Source organism: Sylvia atricapilla, chromosome 15, assembly GCF_009819655.1.
Source record: "Sylvia atricapilla isolate bSylAtr1 chromosome 15, bSylAtr1.pri, whole genome shotgun sequence".
NCBI classification, from domain to species: Eukaryota; Metazoa; Chordata; class Aves; order Passeriformes; family Sylviidae; genus Sylvia; species Sylvia atricapilla.
This window is the reverse complement of record NC_089154.1, coordinates 10205104-10228063: the sequence shown is the minus strand read 5'-3', so window position 1 is coordinate 10228063 and position 22960 is coordinate 10205104. Positions and strand designations below refer to the sequence as shown.

The 22960-nt window shown below is 57.8% G+C and overlaps 2 protein-coding genes across 2 annotated transcripts; both read right to left on the bottom strand.

The window, feature by feature from the left end:
- Positions 1–202: 202 nt before the first annotated feature.
- CLCN7 (chloride voltage-gated channel 7) lies at positions 203–20484 on the bottom strand. Its single transcript, XM_066330143.1, is given in 27 exon segments — positions 203–1319; positions 1434–1514; positions 1618–1794; positions 2131–2190; positions 2286–2418; positions 2881–2966; positions 3102–3229; positions 3501–3552; positions 3859–4028; positions 5263–5356; positions 5598–5736; positions 6229–6289; positions 6792–6846; positions 7171–7287; positions 7738–7802; positions 8181–8274; positions 8432–8515; positions 9215–9252; positions 9255–9276; positions 9651–9731; positions 10410–10519; positions 10907–11039; positions 11613–11678; positions 11903–11974; positions 12631–12702; positions 20323–20362; positions 20364–20484. Coding segments are annotated over 27 exon segments (2403 nt in total). The 5' UTR covers positions 20450–20484; the 3' UTR covers positions 203–1232.
- A 903-nt stretch (positions 20485–21387) lies between these two features.
- On the bottom strand, positions 21388–22881 carry PTX4 (pentraxin 4). The gene is given in 9 exon segments (XM_066329598.1): positions 21388–21700; positions 21702–21871; positions 21874–22074; positions 22077–22169; positions 22172–22317; positions 22319–22456; positions 22458–22550; positions 22552–22625; positions 22747–22881. Coding segments are annotated over 9 exon segments (1353 nt in total). The 5' UTR covers positions 22879–22881; the 3' UTR covers positions 21388–21394.
- Between the last annotated feature and the right edge of the window lie 79 nt (positions 22882–22960).

Genomic DNA, 22960 nt, shown 5'->3' with positions numbered 1-22960 from the left:
AAAGAACCCGGGAAGGGGCAGCCAGCCCCTGCCTTGAGCCCTGCTGTGGGGCAGTGCCCAGGATGCAGTCGCCCCCACGCCCCAGCTGTGCCCTCCCAGCAGCAGGAGTGGGGACAGGGCTCGCTTCAGCCCCAAGGGGACACCTGAGCCTGGACAGTGGCCCCAAGGGAAGAAGGGAAGCAAGAGAAAGGCAGCATCACAATAAAAGTACAAACAGACTTTATTTCAGCACAGATCCCGCAGTCAAAAGCCTCTCCAGGCACCAGGCTGCCTGTGTCTAAGTGAGGGAGTGGCAGTCCCAGGGCAGGGGCCAGGGCAAGGCCAAGGAGAGGAGCAAGGATGGGGAAGAAGGGAGAAGTGAGGTGCCAGGGGCTGGCTTTGCTCCCACCCCTGGCCACATCCAGGACTTGGTGGTGGGGTTTGAGGTGCCTGGAAGAGCCCAGGCAGCTGGAAAGGGCCAGAACATGCCCCAGGAGTTTCTCTGGATTCCAGTGTGGGAGCAGCGCAGGAGTGGCAGTGGACAGGACCAACATAGCCCCAGTGCAGGCAGCTCTCCCCTCCCCATCCCTGCCCCAAATCCCAGGGGTGTCTTCCCACACATGGCTGAGGGAGGCAAGAAAGAGCCAGAGGCAGCAGCTGCAGAACCAGGGGAGCCCTTTTATTGCACAGCCAAGCAGGGCACATCCACCTCCTCAGTCTCAAGGAGCAGGGAAGCAACCCCAGAGCTCAGCCCAACCCAGCAAGCAGGACCACAGCACAGCAGGGAATGGGGGCCTGGGGCAGGAGGGAGCCCCATCATGTCCCCTCTGCTCCTCTCACAGGCCCTGCAGCCAAAGCTAGAGCAGGGCTAAGTCCCAGACAGCCCAGACTGGGTGGATGAGGCAACACAGGCCACGTGCCGTGTCAGAGGAGTGTGCCCAGCTCAGTAGGGCAGTCCTGCTCCCCATGGAACACTCCAGCCTTTACCCAACCTTCAAGGAGAGCCTATTCCAGGAGCTAACAGAGCCAAGGGTGAGTTTTGATCCCTCAAGGAAGCAGAGGAAGGGGTGACAAGAGGAGGCAGTAGACGTAGGAAGGCAGCAACAGGCAGGAGGGCCGGGGCAGCACGGCCATGCCAGTGCTCCAGGCACTGCAACGCCTGCATGGACTGGCCCAGTCCTGTCCCCACCTCCTGCAAAAGGGGTTCCCCAGCTCTGAGGGGCTGGGGCACGTCTCTGCTGGGCCACACCACCTCACGTCTGTGCCAGTGACAGCTCCTCCAGGCCCTCCTTCCCCAGCCGGTACCTGGCGAGGTCCTTGCGGGTCACCATTCCCACCACCTGCCAGGAAAGGGACAGGGTACAGCTCAACGAGGGCACACAGAGCCTGGGGACAGCGTGTCCCTGTCCCCTGGAGGAGCCCAGGCTGCCTGGACATGGCAAGCAGAGACTCACCTCGTTGCGATTGTCCACGACCACCAAGTGCCGCAGGCCCAGGGCTCGGAAGAGCTTGAACACCCGCGGCAGAGACGCCTCCTGCAGGGCACAACGGGGCTGCGGGAGCTGCAGAACCCCCAGCCAGCCCCCACTGCCCACCACGAGCCCTGGGCAGCTGTGCAGAGGGGCCCCTGGCCATTACCTGGGGCACGGTGTAGGGCGAGGGGTTCATGAACTCGCTGAGGTCAATCATGCACTCGCGCTCGTCCTGGGAGACGTGGATGGACTGGATGGGGGGGAAGCGGGGGTAGGCATCCCGAAAATCCTTCAGCTTCAGCCGCCGCTGCACCACGCTCAGGTTGGCCCTTTCCACAAAAACCTGGGGAGGAAAGAGATGGTTGGGGACTATCCGTCCCACAGAGACTAAGACAATGCACAGGGCAGGGAGGGAAAAGGGCAGAAGTGGGGGACAGATGGACCATCTGCAGAAGTACAGTCTGTTTCCCACTCACTCAGGGTTTGTGAGCCCAGTGGGGTGCAGGATGGTGTTGGGGTAACCCCATCACTGAATGGCAGCACCCACCATCCCCCTGGGTGAGCTGAGGGAATTGACAGGGACCCTCTGCCAGCTCCTCCTGAGCAAGGCAGGCAGCAAGGGGCCCGAGACAGGATTGGGACAGCAGACACAACCCAGTCTCCAGGCAGCATCACCCACCTTGTGCTTCAGCAGGACGATGAGCTGGGAACGCAGGATCAGACCCCGCAGCCCGGCCACCTGCAACAGAGCACCGTGTGTGAGGGTCCCACACTGCAGCCAGCTCTTGTGTGGCCACCCCAGCTACATCCCCTCCCCAGGGACACCCAGCCTACTTGTGTGGTGTCAGGGTTGCTCTCCACCACGGGGAAGCCGTTGTGGTTGGAGGAGGTGTCACTGAGGATGTCCACGACCGTGCCCACGCGCTCGATCCTCCGCAGGCAGGTGACAGGAGTGCTCATCACCTCCCTGCAGGGAAAGCTCTGGGTGAAACAGCCCCATGGCAGCACACAAGGAATCGTGCAATCACACACTGGCTTGGTGGGAAGGGATTTATGAGCTCATCTCATTCCAAACCCTTTCTATAGGCAGGGACACCTTCCACTAGACCAGGTTGCTCCAAGTCGCATCCAACCTGGCCTTGGACACTTCCAGGGATGGGGCAGCCACAAATTCTCTGGGCACCCTCAGACCCTAAATATCCCCCTCAACACACATGACTCCTCAGTGCTGATGCCTCCTCTATCCCCAAAAGCTGCCAGGGGGAGAGGAAGGAACACACTGGAGATTAGATCCCTGCTGGGGAAGAAACTGAGCTGTGGTACCAGGGGACAGCAGGCTCCTGCAACCAAAAGGTCATCACCTCCACTTCCAGCTCAGGACACAGTGTGGTCTAAAGGCTGCTGCCACAGCAATGCCCAGCCCACCTACCTGGCTGTGAGGGAGTGGGATGTCACTGGGGCCTCCCAGTGCAGGAAGGGCACACTTTGCAGCTGGATGTGCATGTCATACAGTCCCTGCAACAAGAGCCAAGCCATCAGGAGAAGCCTGGTGAGGTGCCAAGGGGCACAACCAGGCAGCAGCTCATCCCTCAGAGTGAGGGCATGCCTGCCCTGGTCCCTCCATGGCCTCCCAGCACCACCAGCCCTCACCTCCACAAAGTAGTCTCCCACAATCTTTGCTGTCATCAGCACCAGCATGATGGGGAAGCCATAGGTGACATTGCCTGTTGCCTCCATCATGATGACTGTGAGACTCAGCGTCATCCGCACTATCCCACCTGCCAGGGGGGTTTGGGGGTTTAGAAGGACAAGGAAAGACAGAGTTGAGGGCATCACAGAGCACCCGAGGGCCCTGAATCTCTCAGTGATCCAGGACTGCCCACCCAGGGGTGCCCTGGGTGAGCCCAGCCCTCACTGTGCTTGGCAGGGTGATTAGGAATCTGAGAGCCAGGCTGGGCTTCAGCTGGGAAGGAAGCTGTCAGGATAGCAGGGAGTGCTTTTTCCCATGACATCTTCACCCCAACCAACACTGTGCCATGGGGAACTCACCCAGCTGTGCAGCAGCTCCCATCAGGGCATACTTCCCAGGATCAGCCCAGATCTGAGCACAGGAGAGAGAAGCCAAGTTACCTGCTGGCTCCAGGGCATTCAGAGATAGTCAGCAGAGCCCTGGCCCCTAAACCCTCCCTCCAAAGTGAGAAGTACCTGAGGCTGCCTGAACAGCCCAGCTGCTGGCAGGGCACCACTGGGACATGGGGAGGCCCAGACACAGCTCATAAAGACGTCAAGAGAGGAGCCAGCCCAGTTCAGAGCTTTCAGCCAGCTCCAGGCACGCTGCCTGAACATGCCACCAGCCCAGCAGCGAGGGAGGAGGGCTGGGTGCCAGGGCTTCCCAGGCAGGACTCACCGAGGCGTTGGTCAGGTAGGACAGGGAGATGCCAAAGAGCCTCCCCCAGGCAGCCCCGATCAGCAGGGAGGGGATGAAGACCCCTGCAGACACTGTCAGGCCGTAGGTCCAGCAGGCCAGGAAGAAATACATCAGTGTGAACATGCCCAGTGTCATGGGGTTGTAGGAACCTGGCGTGGGGACAGAACAGTCAGTGCTGGTCCCACTGCCCAGGGGACACTGTGATGGGCTGTGCCACAGATCAGGCAGCAGCAGCCCCACAAGAGCTCTCCCAGCAGCGAGAGCCCCCTTCTTGGACTGTACCTCTTGCCCTGGCAGCACAGGCCTTTCAGACTGGCTCTTCAGGTTATTTCTGCCCCCTCCAGCACCCCCCACCCAGCCAGTGCCATGCCAAGCCCTCACATCCCATTCCTTCATCTCGTGACTTGTCCTCTCCCAGCCCAGAGGTTCCCAGACTCCCATGATGAACTTCAAAACCCCAAGGGAGGGACTGCCAGGGCTGAAAGACGAGGTTGGGAGGACAGAGGTCCCACTGCCAGCTTTGGGATCAACTGAGCAGGGCAGATCCTGCAAACTCCCTCCCATCTTGCAGCTCCCACAGCTGCTCCAGCCAGTGCCATGCTGTCCCACAGCACAGGCTGTGCCATCCCAGCGAGACCCCGCTGACCCCACAACCCGGCTAAGTGCTATTTTGGGGTTGCTGAGCTGCCCAGTCTAGTTTAAACAAGTACTTTTGCAACCCCTCCTTCAGACAGAAGCTTTGAGCCATGAAGGACCCAGCACTGTAGGGAGCAGCCCCTGCAGACACGGGATGGTCATCTCTTGGCTGCAGGTGGCCAAGCTGCACCCTCGGGGCTGGGGATCTCTCTGTTCCCCCCCCACGTGCAGCTGGGCACAGAACTCAGATTCCAACACAGGCAGAGGAGCTGCTGGGGTTACACCAGGTCCAAGGAAAATGGAGCTAGAACCTGGGAACCAAACTGCATTTCTCAAGCCAAAGATCCACCAAACCCCAAGATCCACCTCCACAACCTGCCCAGAAGGTAAAGTCATTATGGGGCAAGTGGCCCTGCTAATTAAGAAAACATCCCAGCAACATTTCCAGACCAGATTTCAGACAGACAGCAAGGGTCAGACACACTCTCACACAACTCAGATGCAACACAGCCTGCAAACGTGCATGAATAAAACCTTGGCCCCAGAGCCTCCCAACACCACAGCCCTTTGGCCAAACTCAGAGGTGCCACCAGGCACAGCACCCATCCCTCCTCCGTCCACCACTGTAGCACAGTGTTTTGTGAAGCCCTCATGGGCTGATCATCCTCTGCCTTGTCTCAGGAGTGGTAAAGGGACACATGGCCCCTCTCTGCTCACGTTCAAGGCCTTAGTGCTGGGTGCACTGACCTGGAGGGTCATGGAAGAGGTTGACAACGCTCTTCTCAGGTGTGTTGAAGAAGGCGGTGGCCATGGAGTTGTACTCTCCATCAGCACAGAAAAGCTGAAAAAGCAAGATAAGAAAGAGTTAGAAGTAGCAGGGAAAGCTGGGGGACACGTGCCAGCGAGGAGGCAGCTCTGAGCAGGGAGGACACCGAACCATCCTTGGGTCTCCAGCTCTGCCTGCACTGGAGGCCATCAACTGCGAGGTCCAGTGTCCCAAGCCCAGCAGGGTCTTGTCTCTCTGCTGAGCCCCCAGGCTCAGGGTGGCCCCACCATGAATGCTGTTCTGCAGCATGTCCTACCTGCAGGGGATATGCCACAGAGCTCCCCTGGATGGGCTGGCAATCTCTTGAGCAGTAAATCATGACAAATCCCACAGTGGCTGTCACTGCTGCCACCAGCATGGCCTCCACCACCTGGAGGCAGGGCCGGTGGATGTATCTGTGAAGAGAACAGAGGAATGAGGGTGGCACCCAGGGGTGGGGGCAGGATCAGCCCCAGCCTGGCTGGCCGTGTCACATCAGACACATGACATCTGGCTGCCTCTACTCCCTGCCCAGACCCTGCCAGGCTGTCCTGCTGCCTGAAAAGCTGGTGACAGGTATTGGCTGGGCCAGAATGGTCTCAGTTGGCTTTAGCAGTTCTCTCTCTTATCTTAGTCCTCTCAGAGCACATGACAGTCAGGTCTGCACCTCTCTGGGCCCTCCAGCCACTGGAGGGAAATACTTGGCAGGGTCAGAACAGTGCTGGGATGCTGTGGGTCACAGCCTCAGCTACAGGCAGCGAGAGGCACGTGGCATCTTTCAGGAACTGCTGTTGTTTACATTGAGCGAGAGATTACAGCCTTGCTCCATCTGGGAATGCCACTTTGAGGGAATGCAGAAGGCACCAGGCAACCCATGTCAATCCCCTTCGTTACCTCTGAGCTCTTACCTGATCCGGAACATCGTCAGCCAGTAATTGAGGGCATTGAACAGGGCTCCGAGGATCCCACCTGGAATGTGAGAGAGGAAAAGCTCAGCACACAGGGCCCACAACACAAGGAACCTCTGAAGATCATCCACAACCCACCCAGAGTGACCAGCAGCCCTGGGACATGTGGATGCTGTCCCTGCAGCCAGCCAGGACCTGTCACCAAGAGGAGCCTGGCACTAGCAGCAGGTGGCCAGGGGCCAGTGTCACAGTGCTAGCACCAAGCAGTCAAAGGACAGGCCAAACCCATGGGGATAAGGGCAGCTCACAGGGCAGCAAGGAGCTGCCGAAGACTGCAGTGCAATGACCCTGCTCAACAAGGGTTAAAGGGGCTTGACTTGCTACAAGGGTTGGGCCAGGATCCAGCTCTCATTCCTCCATAAGACCCACAAGCAGTCTCTGCTCCAGAATTTAATGGATTCCCCATTTTCCCCAGGAAACTGAATGCCAAAGCTTTTAGACCCAGACAGAGAACAGAGGAAATTATTCAGACTAATCAAATTGAAACAGCAGCATTCTCTTACCAACCACTCCCATAAAGATGAAGATAGGAATTTCCTGGATTGTGTATCCCATTTTCTGCAAGCAAGGAAGAAGTGGGTTTCAGATCTCCTGGACCATCTGCAGTCCCACAGTCAGTCACTGACTGCTGGGACAGCACAACTCTGTGCCAGCACGAGGCTTTCAGAGCTGCCTCTAAGTCTCCCCTGAACAGCCCAAGCCTCCAGAAATTACTTCTGCTGAGGCTGGTGGAGCTGAGATCTGGCCAGACCCCACAGACTGCTAAGGCAGAGCCTGCCTCAGCCCCTGGGTGAGGTTACAGACAAATTGATGTCCCCCAAGCTGCTAAGGGCAGTTTCTAAGCCCTCACCAAAGCCCCACATGGGGAACACCTGTGCCTACCTCGCTATCAAATCTGCCAAAGTTGATAAGCCCAGGGCTGGAGAGATCCCAGGCATTGCCGTGGTAAACGCTCAGGACAGAGTTCAGAGTGAAGGTGGAGATCATGGAGGCAAAGAACTGGAAGGAAATGCAGCCCAGAGTCACTGCCAGATGCCTCCAGCCCCATTTCCTCCCCACATGCCCCATGCACTACCCCAAACCAACCCCAAGGCCCTTGGGCAGGCTTGGTGCCCGCGGTGTGGTGGGGACAGCAGGTGACATTCCCTGTGGCAGCACTTTGGGCAGCTTATGCTGACCAGGGTCTCACTTCTCCTGGCTCTCTGTTGCCCAGGGGCACAGCCCAAGGCAGCTCCCTTGTAAAGGAGCAAGATGGATCTCAGCCAGGCCCAAACTCAGCCCCAGAGGAGCAGGGCACAAGAGGGGAGCTGGGATGCTGCTCCCTGGGATGGGTTACCCATAGGTCCTCGCTGGAGCAGGGGTGTCAGGAGGCCTCGGGCTGCAGGGCACCCAGAAAAGGCAATGCCTCACACCAGAACCAGCAGGTCTCCACTACTCTCCAGGACTTACAATTCTCCATGTCAGGAACTGGTTCCAGAAGGAAGCCCCTTCCTCCAAGCTGAACAGGACACCCCCTGCAAACACAAGACACATCATCTTCACAAGGGGAATGTGCCGCAGCCCCCTGGCTACAGCACCAGCCAGGATTCACCCCAGGCCATGTGCCCACACTGCCCAGACCCTCTCACAGGCAAGCCCACCAAGCCATCAGTGATGCACTGATCACAGCAAAGCCCCCCACTGCCATCCTCCATCCCAGGGAGGCAACGTCTGGGATCTGAGATGAGCCCCTTGCCCTTGGGCAGGGCAAACACCTGCATGGCATGGCAGGCAAACTTGGAAGGCCTCTGCACAGTGCCTTGTGCATATCCCAACAGGTGCCTCCAAGCAGTGGGAGCAACTTCCTGAGGAAGTCCAGGCACTGCTCAGTGCCAGAGAGCCAAGGCACACACCCACGGGGGCACCAAACGCAGCCGAGACGCCGGCGGCAGCTCCAGCCGACACAAAGTCCCTCTTCTCCGTGTCTCTGCGGAAGTACTCGAAGATCTGAAACAGGAGTGAAGGAGCTTTAGGGCTGGCCATAGGCTTGAGTTTAGGCAAGGACATTGGGTATGACATGGATGATGCCAAGCCACCAGTGGGAACAGCCTGGTCTGGCACAGAAGGGCACCTGCAGCACAACCCCCCAGACCTCAACACCAACCTTGAAGTCTCGCTTTAACGACGTGGATCTTCCCTGGGAGATCCCAGCAGCAATCACAGATCCAGAGTGAATCATGGGTCCTTCCTAGGGGCCAGAGAGCAGAGTCAGATCAGGGAAGGAAGATCAGGGATGGCTGAATGCTGCTCACCAGCTTGCAGTCCTGAAGCTGGATGGCAGTATTTCCCTCAGGGCAATAGAGACATTGACATTTTCCCCCTTCCCATCCTGGAGGTGTTCAAAGGACCAGGCTGGATAGAACTCTGAGCAACCTGGTCTAGTGAAAGGGGGTTCTGCTCGTGGTGGGGGTTTCTAATGAGATGATCTTTAAGATATCTTCCAACCCAAACCATTCCATGGTTTTATGAAATCTTTATTCTAGCATCTGCCTTGGCCCCCTCCTGTTCCCACCAGCTGGGGAAACAAGTGTTTCCCTTGCCTGCCTTCAATCCCAGCAAGGCAGAAAGGTCCAAAAGGGGCACCCAAGTCACCCCTATCTACTGTTTGCAGGGACAACCACTGATGGACAGAGGCTGCTGCTCTCCTGCCCTCGGCCAAGCCACACACAGGCTAGCACAATGGCACCACGTGCCCCAGGGGCTCCCCAAACTTGGCAGTGCTGCAGTCATCTTGGCCAGCAGACACCAGGGAATAACACTGGGAAGTCACCGCAGGGCCCCCAGCACCCTGTCCCCAGCACAGGACCGGTGACAGACTGTGACACAAGTGCCAGCAGTGGGGACCAACACGTCAGCAGCGTGTCAGAGAGCACTTTGTGCACATCACCTTCCCAACAGCCAGGCCGCCGACCACTGAGAGGATGACCCGCAGACTTTGATCACCAGGGTCTGTAAAACAGAGAGGGGCACAGCACGTCACAGGGGTGGCACCAGGAACACGACCACAGACCATAGCAGCCACAGAGGACACAGACACAGTGGGCCCTGAGGCATGGGAGGAGCCAACAACTCCAGGGAATTGTGATTTTCAGCCTCCTCCACCCACTGTGGCAACAGGGTTGGTCAATTTTCTTCTTGGCCAGAGCACAAATCTACCCAAAGCTGCTCTTCCCAGGGCAGGAGATTTAATCTCTGGGCACTGGGAGGGAAACATCTACAGAGCTGGGAGCTCATGCCAGCTCCTGCTGTGCCACAATGTGAGCAGGGACCACTCCAGGAGGACACAATGTGCCCAGGCCATCCCACCACCTCCTCCTTCCTACCTTGAGCCGGACAACATGTGGAATCTTCACGCCATTGAGGTAACATTTGATCTGGGGAATGCCACTGCCAGCTGCCACAGGCTGCAGGGAGCAGGGAGAGCTGTCACACACAGCATGGGGACACACCAGCCACCTTACCCCTGTCTCAGCACAGACACACACAGCACACCCTCAGGGTAGCTCTGAGATGAGGCCAAAGTTTATCAACAGGCTCTGGAGATGGGCTTGAGGGAGGCACTCACTTCCTAAGGACAGATGTGCCAGGGAAAGGAGCTGGCTGGGTTCTTGGGGGCACTCAGGTGTTCCCCAACCTGTCACAGCTACAGAAAGGTCATGCTTGGTGACCAGGGAGAGCAAGGGCAAAGTCACAAGGAAGACATTGTGGATTAGAGTGATCCATAGAGAGTCCCAGTCTGTGGTTTGTCCTCCAGAGGCTGTGCCTGAGGCACCCAGCCAGACTGGTCTCTGCTGGTACTCAGGTACCAAAACAGAGAGGCTGAGCTAGGGCCAAGGCTTGGAAGAGCTGCATCCCCACCCAAGGCTGGAGCACAGCCTCTGCCCCAGGCTGTCAGCACATCCAGCGGTCTGACAGCCCCACAGAATCCCCACAGCACAACTGGAGCCAACAACGAGGAGCTGGTGCTACCAGGAGCATAACTGGCAGAAATACGTTCCCTGTTTACAAAATTCTGCATGTTTTCTGGAAACATAACCCTGCTTTGCCCATGTAAAGAACCCAGAACAGTTCCAAACTCTCACCTCTATGAAGGCAACGATCAGAGAGCCCACCATCACCACGCTGGCATTCAGGGTGGCCCAGAGTAACAGGGAGAAAGAGAGCCCCCCTTTGGCTGTGAACTTGTCAATGTCTGGGGCAGCAGCTCAAGGAAAGGCCAGCATTGCTTGGGTACCATCCCTCCCACCACAGCATCTCACAGAATCACAGGATGGTTTGGCTTGGATGTGACCTTAAAAACCATCCAGTTCCAACCCCTGCCAAGGGCAGGGATGCCATTCACTAGCCCAGGTTGCTCAAAGCCCCCTTTCACTTAGAGCATTCAGGGCAGCTGAAATGAGCCTCCTCTGTTACAGCAGTGCCCAGCCACAGCTCAGCCCTGCAGAGAGCTGGGCAGCAGAGTCTGTGCCACCAAACCAGAGCGAGGAAGCGCTGCCCTCTTCCCCCACCACCCCTCTCACAGTTCCCAGGAGATCCCAGAGGTCTCAGCTGGCCAGCAGCCAGTGCTCTGTGAGGATACTGTCCTTCACCACGCGGTACTTGAGCCCGGCCAGGTTCTCCACCACGATGTCGATGAAGCAGGCGACCAGGCCGGTGAGGATGCCGATCATGGCGCAGATGACCCAGCGTTTGATCTCCACCGTCCGGAAAGCCTGGGGGGCAGACTGCAGTCACACCCTGCTGCCATCCAGGGCACCCCAACACACCTGCCACCTTCCACAACACAGTCCTAAGCCTGGCAAGCTCCGAGGAGAGCCAGGGAGCACCAATGCTGGCTGGCCGGCGAAACCTGGACACAATTTACTGATTTTAAGCAGTGCTCTTGGTACCTCTGTGGGATCCCTAAGGTGCTTCTCCAGCTTGCCTGCCTCCATTAGGCCATTCTGTTGGGATTCTTGCTGTGGCACTGATTTCCCAAAGCACCCAGGGCAGATGTTTCACAGGACTCCAGAAGTCTCTGTGCTCAGGGACCTGCCCCATACCACCAGGCAATGCCACCATACACACCCAGATTTGCTCCCATTTCAATCACCTCATGCTGGGTCCTTGATGTGGTTTCGCAGCTTGTCACAAGCTGGGCAGTGCCCATAAACCCATCCCAGCTCAACCCAGGTTTAAGCACAACCTCCTCTGGCACAAAGAAGCCCCCAGCAGCTGGGCAACAGGGGAACAGCTTCCCTGTCCCTCCTAGCTGAAATGATTTGTGGACAGCCAGCAGGACTCACCGCATGGTTTATCCTCCTCTCCTCCTCCAGGAATAGCTGGTTTTCACTGTTGTCATAGTCCAAGCTCTAGTTTGGGAAAGGGAGATGCTGTTATTGTCTACCAGGCAAAGAGACCCCCCCCTGTGCTGGGGAGCGCTGCCCTCAGCCCCTCACCCTGCTCCTGTTCTCATTTTCCTCCCTCGATTCCACTCCTTCTGCATTGAAACAGCCCTCACTGGGCAGCTGTGAGCTCATACCTCACCTGCTGCATCCCAGAGAGCAGACCTGAGATGGGGCAGATGGGCACTTACCTCATACTTAAGTGACAGCAGCTTCTCGTTGTGGGGGATCTCGTTGGGACGCTGCCGAGGGACCTCTGTCTCCTGTGGGGTGTGATGTGAGGTTAGGGTGGTCAGATTGGAGTCCAGCCCTCCCATCCATGTGCAACTGTCAGTTTAACTCCTTTTGATGCCCAGGAGATGCACAGAGGACTGCAGGTGCAAGCTGCCTGGCAGGCAGGGCTCTGGGGTGTTTTCCACTGGCTGGTGGATGTGTGGGATTTAAGGCAGCTGGACCAGCTGTCAGGGGTTGCACCCTCACCAAGCACCCCTCCACCCCAGGATGACAGGATGTCTCCCAGGAGCAGGTGGAGGGTTTGTCCAGCTGGGTACCACACTGCCCTGTTGACCTGGCACTGAATCCAAGCAGCTCCATGCTCTGGTGGAGGGCAACCTTTCACCTTGGCAGGAAATTCCTTAGGCCAAAAGCAAGGAGCTATTTCAAGCAAACCCATGTTTTTGGGCAGAAACCAAATTCAGTTTCCCAAACGCCTTTGACCGTGCAAGCTGTTCCCAGCTCTGAATTAGGGCATTTACTGAGGATGCCAGAGGGGCCCCTGGGGCAGCAGGAGCTGCCCACACCACGGAGGTCACCCAGCCCAGGAAGAAGGTGCTGGAGTCCTTGTGGAACAAGCTGAGTATGAAGGAAGCAACAGCAGCAGCTGTTACTGGAAGAAGGGAAGAAGTGTCAGTGGCATCACCAGCTCATGGATGTCCTCATTGAGGTCCACATTGCTCAGCTGCCCAATGCGCAGGAAGGAGGAAGGAGTGAGCTGAGGAGAGAAGGGGAAATGAGGTCAACTCCTGAGTGCACTTCAGATCTCTCAGGAGGAAGTAGCAAGCATGCACGATGCTGGTGCTCTGCCTCCCTCACAGAGCTCTGTCCACCTGCCACTGCCAGAGCCCCCCAAAACACAGCACCCTGCTCTCAGCACACACCGAGGAGCTGGCACCCAGAGCCCTGGAGTGAACCAGAGGCAGCAGCAGCTCGCCAGGATTTTGGACAAGCTGCTCCAACCGTCAGCAGCTCACTGGGGACTGGCCACCACCAGCCCCTGGCACATGTGGGGGTTTTATTTTCTTTTCTTTGTGTTAGAGCCGGGATTAATGCATGGAGTCGCAGTTTCGTGTTTGGACACAGATGTTTATTAATTCTTATCTATCATACAGTCTCACGAGTATGAGTCCTGGCTAACAAGGTAGGAAATGGCTCTGTCTCTAACTCCTTCCAAGGTCTTTTAAGCACTATTCATCCAATAATGACATGACCCCTATATTATTTATACTTTTAACCCAATAACCAAGTACCAAAGGTCTGCAATGTGGACCATTTCACCCAATTGGAAAAAAACACCCAAACCCATGAAGAAGAAGGTGAAAGAAGAAGAACTTAGCCTACACCCTAAATCCTTTATATTGCTTTATTTATATTACTATATACTAAAATCCTAAACTCTAAGTTTTACACCCTGTTACATCACACAATTCTATTCAAAGTACACACCCATAATCCCAGTGCTATCACTCAACCTTGGAAGCCTGTTCCATAGCCTCAAGTCAAATGTAGTGCTTGCTTGAGGGTCAGTGCCTGTTTGAACAGAAAGCCTGAAATTCTCGGCTTCTAGGGCTCCAACAGGCACGGAGCCAGCAAACCTGTGCTGAGCAGCACGTTCCACACTGCCCTGGGGCTGGGGAGGGACACAGCCCCTGGACAACGCCACCTCCATAGCCACAAGCTCACCACGACCTGCCCTGGGCTGCCAGGCCCAGCCAGCAGCAAGGGACAGCTGAGGGCACGCCTGGCTCTGCCATCTGCTCCACGGCAGCGGCTCCCAGCCGGGAGAGGAGCACGTCATGTCAGCGTGTTTGTCACCCCAGAGCAGCTGGGGCCAGAGTGACAGCCAGGCTGGCTGCCAGACAGGAGACACAGGAGGAAGTGGGCACGCTGCTCCTGCAGAGCCTTGGGGACTCTGGGGTCTCTCTGAGCTGGCTCCAGTGTGATGCTGGGAAGCAGCATTTGCATCTCCCTCTAGGGAGCAGGTTCTCTTTCACTGGTGATCGCTCGGGCTCCTTACTGGCAGCACAGTTGCATAACACGGGACTGTTTGGGGCACCTCTGTCTCCTGGATTAGGCAAACAGAGGCTTGGGCTGCAGCTGAGCAGTGCCACAAGGGGACCCAGCTGGAGCAGGCTGCTGTCACCCCTCCATCACTGCAAAACACAGGGATGCACAAGTCCGAGCACTGTCCCTAAGCACAGCCAAACACCACTCCTCAGCATTAAGATCTTCCCCTCCAGAGCCTCACCCCTCCCCAGCTGCCAGGTTAAAGAACTGGAAGACAAAAGAGGAATGGTGAGCAGGGCTCTGGCAGGTTGGTCTCTCTCTGCTGGCAGGGTCCCAGATTGAGCCCCTCGCTGCTTTTAATCTCACGATCCCGTCTGGAACGTGCAGGCCAGAGCTGCTGGGAGCCCTGCACGTCACTGCAGAGGAAGAATAATATCCCTTTGTGTTGCAGCCTGACCCATTTTCCCATTTTTCCTTCTGCTCCACATTCTCCTTCACTCCCTGACCTGCATATGGGTTCTGCCCCAGCTTCTCAAACCCTCTCTGGTGCACTTCAGCCCCCAGCAGTCCCAGCCCAAAGTGCTCCATGCTGCCATTTCCAGACACTGGTTTAGCAAACCCAGACTGAGCTTTGTTTCTGGTTCATGATGGCTCCACACTCCCACTGGAAAGGATCCAGGTGGACCCTCTTCCAGCAGCCAGAGCAGATCACTGTGGACTTCTACAAGCTGGGCACACACAAAGCTGTAACCTCCTTGGACAGGAACTTAGGGTCACAAGCTGCTTACAGGAACTGCCTGACCCAGTGCCTGCCAGTGCCCAGCTGCTCTGGTGGCAGGCGGACGGTCCCAGCCAGGCCCCCCACATCCTGGGGAGGGGGAAGGACACATTCCTTGCCCTGAAACCTGGAGAGACAAAGCTGACACCTTGCAAAGGAACACATCCCCACCTGGACTGAGGAAGCACATGGATTTAAGGCTCCCACACATCTAGGGGAAGATCAAGGCAAGGAGATGGAAAATGTCGCTCATGCCGTGTCCCTTGTGTAAGACCTCAGGCAGGACCAGCCTTCAGGGAAAATTCTCCTTCTGTTAGCTTTGGGGTCTGCAGACAGACCAAATGTGGCAGAACCAAATGTGGCTGAACCCTCTTCCCTGTGGAGAAAGCAGCCAGGGCACAGCAGCTCAATTCCCCATCGATTAAGCATCACCAGGACACAAGCACAGATGAAGGGAAAGGAGGTGCAGTGGAGCCTGCAGCTGAACTTCCTTAGACCAAGCAACACATTTTAATATTCTCCCCCCAAGTCCTGGCACCCCTCCGGCATCTGCAAGCAGAGGCTTGGCTCCTGTCTCACCCACCACAGGGATCACATGCCAGGAGGGCAGGAAAGAGCTACTTCCAGTAGCACCCAACTCTGATAAAAAAAAGGAGAAATTGAGGCAGCCTGGAGCCAAGAGAAAAGGTTATTTGTGCACAGCTCAAAGATTCACTGAGCAATGTCCTCCTTGGGATGTTTTCAAACTCAGCCAAGGCAGCTGCTGATCCCTGGTTACGTGTGATGTTGGCGTGACTGTGCTGTGATTATCTCCACATAAAAACACGCACTGCTGCCAAAATCCAGAGGGCACAGATGGGTTAACAGCTCTCCTGCTCCAGGAGAGGCTCTGGGACACACTGAGCCTCACTCTGCCAGTGGCACATGAGCACCCAGCCCTCAGCCCTGGCTGGGTGGTAAAGTTAATTTCATTCTGAGCCCTGCAAAGAGATGTCTGGAGCCTTGGTCTGAATCAAAATAAGTTATCATCAGTGTTAGTGGGCAGGAATGTTGGCAGGCAGGGCTGGTCCTCCAAGGGACCTCACCAGGCTGCGGGAAGCCCCCAAATTCAACAGGGGCAAATACAAAGCCCTGTACCTGGGATGGATGAGACCCAGTGGTCAGAAAGTAGGTTAGCTGGAAGACTCTTGGCAGCAACCCTTGTGGGTGATGAGTGAAGAGGTGTCAGTGGCACAGACCTGGATGTGGACGTGGTCAATCCCTCCTGGGTGGTGTAACACCACTGCCAGAAGGCCTGGGGTAGGGATCCCCACATCTGGCCCCTGCAATAGGACACCTGGGACTGGGCATCCAGTTTGGGCTCCCTGGGACAGAAAAGGCACAGAAAGTGAGTTGGGGCTGGAACACATGGCAAGATAGACAAGGAGAAGCTGGTGCTTCTTAGGGCGTTCTTCATGCCATCTCCAGATACCCAACAAGAGTTTACAGATAGGACAAAGCCAGATTCCCTTGAAGCTTTGCATTTGAGGGGACAAAAGCAGTGGATGAACTACAGTAAGGGAACTTCTGCTTAGATATTAGAGTCAAACCTTCACCCTGTGGCTGGTGACACACTGAACTTGGAACAAAATAGGGTGCAGAGTAGTTACCCAAGCTCCCCTGGATGTGTCCCTCAGGGATCTGCTTTTAGCAGAGGCTGGACTAGAGTTCTACCCCCCTCAGGGACTCCTGAGGTCCCTTTCCCCTTTTTCATGCTGGCACCCACTCTGAGACCAGCAAGAGCAAATTGAGGATCAACCTCAACATGAAAAAAAATCTAGCAGAAGATCTCAACCACCACCTTCTACTCATGCCCTGAATGCATTATCTCCATGATCCATCACAGGCTGTGTGCACAGCAACCAAGCTGTGCACCCCAAACACTGCTCTGGAGAACCATCAGTAGGGAGTGTCTGACTCTGCTCCACGGCCCATTTCCACAGAGATGAGCCAGTGAGCCCTCCTCTGTGCAGCACATGACCCAGCATGAGGAGACCCCCCTAGGCACTGCCCCTTGTCACCAACCATCCTGTGCTCAGTAATGAACTGGCAGCACGTGAATTTCCCTTATCTATGAGATAAGGCCCAGACCACAGAAGCTGTGAGAGGGAAGGAAGATTTCCAGCCCCCAGGGCCCTCTGGGCTGCAGAACACTCTGCTCCTCGTAGCAGCCTGGGTGGAAGCTCCAGGCTGTGTCACCAGTATGTCACCAGCACGAGAACCCTGTCACCTGCTAGCAGTGAACGGGGCAGATGAGCTGCAGGGCTTTGGAAAGTCCCCCTCCTCTGACACACAGCCACAGCTGAGACAGCCTTCAAACCAACCCAGCATCACCCCAATAATGCTTCACAGCACCAGAGAACAGGGCTCCTCACCTCCAGGCTCCTAACAGGGGAGAAAGCACCTGGACTTCCCAAGGTGTCACCATTTGGCTATGCTTTTGATCCAGGCTCCTGCTGCCATTCCTAGGGCACAGCTCCTTGACCCTCACCTCCATAAGGGTGGGAAATGCGTCATTGCCCTGGCCTTTCTCTGGCACAGGAGCAGCACAAGGATGAAGCACTGCCACACAGTCCCCAATGGCTTGAGCAACCTCAGAAAATTTCCTGAAGTTCCCATGCCTGGGAAAGCTCCTGCCACCACTCGAGGGCAGTGGCTCTCCAGGGCAGTCACCTCCAGGCTCACAAGGGAGAGAGAAGCAGCCTCTCTACCAGTAACCTGGGGTGTGCAATCTGCAGCCCATCTGCCAGGAATCAGGGCTCACCCAGCACTCAATACTTCCCTTTTCTGCCCTCCCACCAAGATTTCTTGATTGCAGCCTGGACACTTTTTTGCACCTCATTACTTGAGATTAAAGAAAATGACCAGCAGCACCCAGAGATGCAGAATTAACACACAGGGGCTAAGAAGGACAACTGCCCAGCAGCAGCCTGGTCTCATGATGGTGACCCTGTTCCAGGCACCCTTTGAAGCAGGAGCATCAAACCAATCTCAAAGTCAAGGCACTTCAGCACAAATATCTTACAGCAGATCTTGACGGTAACGAAGGAGAAATGCTCCGACAAAAATGGTTTCATGATGGAAAATTGGCTGCTCTTACTAAAATTTTCCACCCCTTCCCAGCCTGAGAACCAACACTCGGCTCGAGAACACAGGAAAATGGTAACGAAGGAGAAATGCTCTTCGACAAAAATGGTTTCATGATGGAAATTGGCTGCTCTTACTAAATTTTCCACCCACTTCCCAGCCTGAGAACCAACACACTCGGCTCGAGAACACAGGAAAGGAGGCCCACGGCAGGCGTGATGCTCAGAGCTACAGGCTGCCTCTCACTTCTCGATGTGCTCGAGGCACCACAAAGCCCTGATGAGAGGATGAAGGCTTAGTCACCTCAGCTGGCCCCAAACCAGAGGAGACCTCAGGGACAGACCTCTCTCAGGCCACAGGTGTGTTTAACCAGCCTCTCCTCACCTCCTGCCCACCAGAACTGGATCTCAGTCCCTCACAACTGTCAGCTGGGGAGCTACAGACCCGTGTTTCCTCTGGTCACCTTAAGATCACTTTCATTTCCATTCAACGAGCACGTGAAAAAGGGGAAAAGCTCTGCTAGGGGATATTTTTTTGTATTACCACAACCCACGTTTAAATCTCCCTTGAGTGAAGCAGCCCCAGCCTCTATTTCTCCACCAAAGGTGTCCTGCCTTCGTGCTTCAACCCACACAACTGAATGAAAGTCATCTGGGGCAAAGGGAGAGGCAGCAGCCCAACACTAAAATACAGCCCCAGCCCTACAGTGACAACCCAGCTGCCACTGCCAGGGGCACGTGTGGTCTGGAGCTGCAGTAAGGTACTCCCTTCTCTTCCCTTGCCAAGGAAAATGCCACCTCACCAGCTGGGACCTGAGCTGTCTGCACTGTGAAGGGACACAGTGACAATAAATCACATTGGTAGGGCTGAGTATCCACCTCCAACTGCCCCTGCTGCAGCACGCCTCAGGCACTTCTTCCAAACCACCAGGAAAACCCTTTCCTAATCATTCCAAGCCACAAGATCTGGTTAATCCCTATCCTAACACCCTTCAAACCTGCAGAATTCCCTATGTGCTGTAAATATATGGGGTCCTGTTGCACTGCCCAGGAGAATTACTTTTTTTCACCCCAGAACAGCTGCCATTTCCTGCTCCCAGAGCACTACACGAGGCTCTTCCAGCCTAACAAGCCTCATTTCCCTCTAATCACCCTGCTGTTCTGACTTGTCCAGGAGCAGGGCAGCACAGAATCGTGCTGGGCGAGACATCTCTCTAACAGCTGCCAGAATCCTGCACTGCCCCTCCCTATCTAAGCTCAACTCCCCAGAAAACTCTAACAAGAAATTCAAGGATGCCACCTGGAAGCAATGCCTGTTCCACTTGGTGCAGGCACAAAAGTGCTCCATGGTCCCATCCTGACATCCCATCCACTCCACAGCCCAGCAGAGCCCACCTGCCACAGCTTCACTCTGGAACAGGTGCCAAGTGCCTCAGTTTTCTTCACTGAGCTGCACCTGGGGGAGAGACCACCATGCAGGCAGCCTGAGGGTACACTGGGCAAAAGTTCTCCTTACTTAATTACCCCAAATTAACCTGCCAGAAGGAACTGGCCTCCCTTTATAACATGGCCCACCTTAGACCTTCTTTTTACTAGTGTACCTCCACACATCCCACAGGACACTCTCCACCACTCCAGTGTTAGAGGCTCTTGTGTCTGAGCCCTACCTGTTGACCTGGACAGCAGCAGGCTCTCACAGAAAGGCAATTTTAGCAGAAATTCATTCAGTATGAATTTTACATGAACAGATACAGACAGAACAAAGGGGAATAGCTTCAAACTAAACAAAAGGAGAATAGGTTAAATGTCAGTAGGAAATTCCTCCTTATGAGGATGGTGAAGCTTTGGCACAGGTTTCCCAGAGAGGTGGTGGCTGTCCTGTCTCTAGAAGTTTCAAAGCCAAGTCGGACAGGGCTTGGAGTAACCTGGTCTAGTGGAAGGTGTCCCTGCCCATGGCGGCGGGTAGAACAGTATGAACTTTAAGATCTCTTTTAACCCATGCCAATGCAAAACCATGCCGTGATTCCCTGAATGAGAAGAGCAGCTCCAGCGGACAGGAGCAGGGAGCTCAGTGGCAGGGACCGCCCCACGGCGGAGGAGCAGCGGCCGAGGGCTGCAGCAGGGATGGAGCCGGCCCGCACCGCTGCCGGCTGGCACTGACTCAGTCCCACGCTCAGATTTTCCCCCACCAGTGCCCCGTGCCCCGTGTCCCGGCTCCCCCGGCCCCTCCCCGCGCCGGGTCCCCACAGGTTCTGCTTTCCGAGCCCGGAGCGACCCCCGACCACCCCGCCCAGCCCGGGGCAACGCACGCGGTTAAACAGCACAGGGGAGACAGAGAGAGGGGCGCAGACACGAGCCCGCCCCCGGCCCCAGCGCTCCCCGTGCTCCCTCCGGCGCAGAGCCCCCCGCCCGGGGGCGGTACCACCTGCCGGCCGCTGCCCGCCGCACCCGGCCCGGTACCGTTGCAGCGGGGTGGTTTCGCCCGCACGCCCGTCCTCGTCGTCGTCGCGGTCGCGGCCGGACCAGGACACCTTCTTGGCGACGTTGGCCATGCGGGGCGGCGGCGACTCCTCCGCCGGGCCTGCCCCGCCGCTCGGTCATGTGACCGCCGCCACCGCCATCACGTGGCCGTCAGGGCGGTCGGGGGCGCCCCTGGGCACCATGGGAGTTGTAGTTCCGACGGTCCCCCGCGCCCGGAGCCTCTGCCGGGAGGGACGGGACGGAATAGGATAGGGCGGGACGGGCTGAGCGGGATCCCGGTGGCGGCGGCCCGAGGGTTGCGAGGCCGCCCTGAGGCTTTTCCCCACGCAAACGCAGCCGGCAGCACGGCCCCGCCGTTCCGGGAACACGGGGCTCTGGAAACGGCCGGAGCCGACGCTGCTCCAGCTTTCCAGGCACAGAGTTCCTCAGAGCAGACGTTTGGGAGGCAGTGTGCTTTGCCTGAGTCCCCTGGAGCAGCATAGCTCGGCCCAAAGCCCTGCCCCGCCGAGAGCCCCGCGGGCACGGGCAGCGCACGGGACCGGCGGCGGCTGCTCCGGCAGCGCTGGCTCACCCCGGTCAGCGGCTATCCCACCCCGGTCACCGGCTATCCCACCCCGGTCACGGGCTGTCCATGCTCCGCTTCCCTAGCTGTGACTCAGGGACAGGGAACGAGCAGCGTCACCCGCCCCGGCTGCCCGTGCTGAGCAGCTCCTGCCCGGCTGAGAGCGGCGCTGAGCGTTACAGTGAACGTGCGGGACAGAAATAAATTAGGTTTCTCTAATGTTCGGAGCATTTTAATAGGAACCACGGGGCTACACATCCCCAGGAGCAGGCGACCTATGGCTTTGGTCCACGTCTGCCGTACTGGCTGCCAAAACCCCTTTCCCCGCCCCTCTGCGGTGGTGCCGGTCCTGCTGGGGGTCCCATCTCCTGGGAGGATTCAGCTCATGTCGGGAGCGGCACCGTGAGCCAGCCGTGACCGCTGGTAGCCGGCACCATTCCTGCTGTCAGCCTCGTCAAAGGCAGCGCTGGAGGCACGGACAGGCCACCCTCCGCACCCCTCCCTGCAGGGAGGCATCGGCCAGCGTGAGGACGGGGCCACGGGGTATCCCCCGCCCGGTCGCCATTCTGGCCACCTCCCCGGGCAGGAGAGCCCGTCTCCAGAGAGTGAAGCCAGCCAGGTGACCCACAAAAGCTTCTGCAGGTCCAAGTCCATATTGTGGCCGTCCTGCCCCCCGGCCCAGCACCAGCGAGCCGCCCCGGGGGAATTTCATAGCCCTGCTGGAAGCCGGAGCGGCAGCCAGCAGCCTCCTGTCCACGTAAGAAGCGGTACTGGCCCTGGCCGGAGGACCAGGTGAGGCACAAGTGGTGCCATTTGCCATCCAGGAGCGGCGCCACCGGGAGCTCCCGAAATTGCCCGTCCCCCACGATGAAACGTGCAGAGCCGGGGCGATCCCCACCATGGCCATGCACGGCCAGCTCGCTGCGCCCTTCTCGGTGGCGTAGGAGAGGAGAGCACCGAGGCGAGGGGCTGCGGTGGCCAGCCAGGCACAGAGTGACATCGCCCGCAGCCCCCGGTGTGGCCCCAGCCCCAGGACGGCCCTGTGCTCAGCGGAGGTGTTGGGGAAGAGCAGGACGGCACCGGTGCGACAGGCGGGGGAGGTGGGCACCGGGCCGGGGGGGCCGTACCTACCCTTCCCGGCTGCCGGGGCGCTGGAGGCTTCTCTTTGGGGAGCACCGGTGCCGTGGTCTGGGCTCCTGGTGCTGCATCACGAGGGGTCTCCTCATCCTCCCGGGCGCTCCACCAGGCCCGGCATCAGCCGGCAGCCAGTGCCCTTCCTCCTGCCGGTGTTCCTGCCACCGCCTCGTCTTCGGGCGGCGAGGGCTGGGGGTGCTGCGGACAGCCTGGCCCGGTGGCTGCTGCTCCAGCTGGCTGCCGGCTCCGGGCAGCGTCTGGCAGACCGTGCGGTTTGGTGCCAGCCTCCAGCAGTGCGGACGGTGGGTGGGTGAGCAGGCCGTGTGCCGGGCTCAGGGCACCCACTGTCCCCTCCAGCCTCTTCAGCCTGCGGCGCAGCCGGGCCAGCGGTGGCCAGGCGGGCCAGCTCGGCACCCAGGGCGGCCCGGGCAGCGTCGGCCACCTCCGCCTGCTCCGCCAGTGCCTGGAAACGTCCCGATGTTGTAGGAGATGTTGTAGTTGCTGGCGATGCTCTGGAGGTGGTTCAGTGTCACCTCCTGGAGCCGGAGAAACTGCAAAGGAGTGGGATGATGTGGGGTGAAGCTATGCCCGCATGCCGGCTTCCTGCCCAACCCACAATGCTGACTATGCCGCTGGCACAGGCTGGGCAGCAACCCTTCCCCCCCCGGGCACCCACCTGCTCTCCAGGCGCCGCAGCCGCAGGAGCAGGGGGCCGGGGCGGGCCGGGGGTCCCGGTGCCCGGGTCAGGCCGCCCTGCAGGGCGGCAGCGAGGATCAGGCAGAGGGGCAGCGCCATCGCCGCCATCCCGCTGCCGGACGCTTTCTGCTGCACGGCAAGGCCGGCCCTGGCCCCCGTGGTGTCCCCCCGGGCAGCCTCCACCATGATG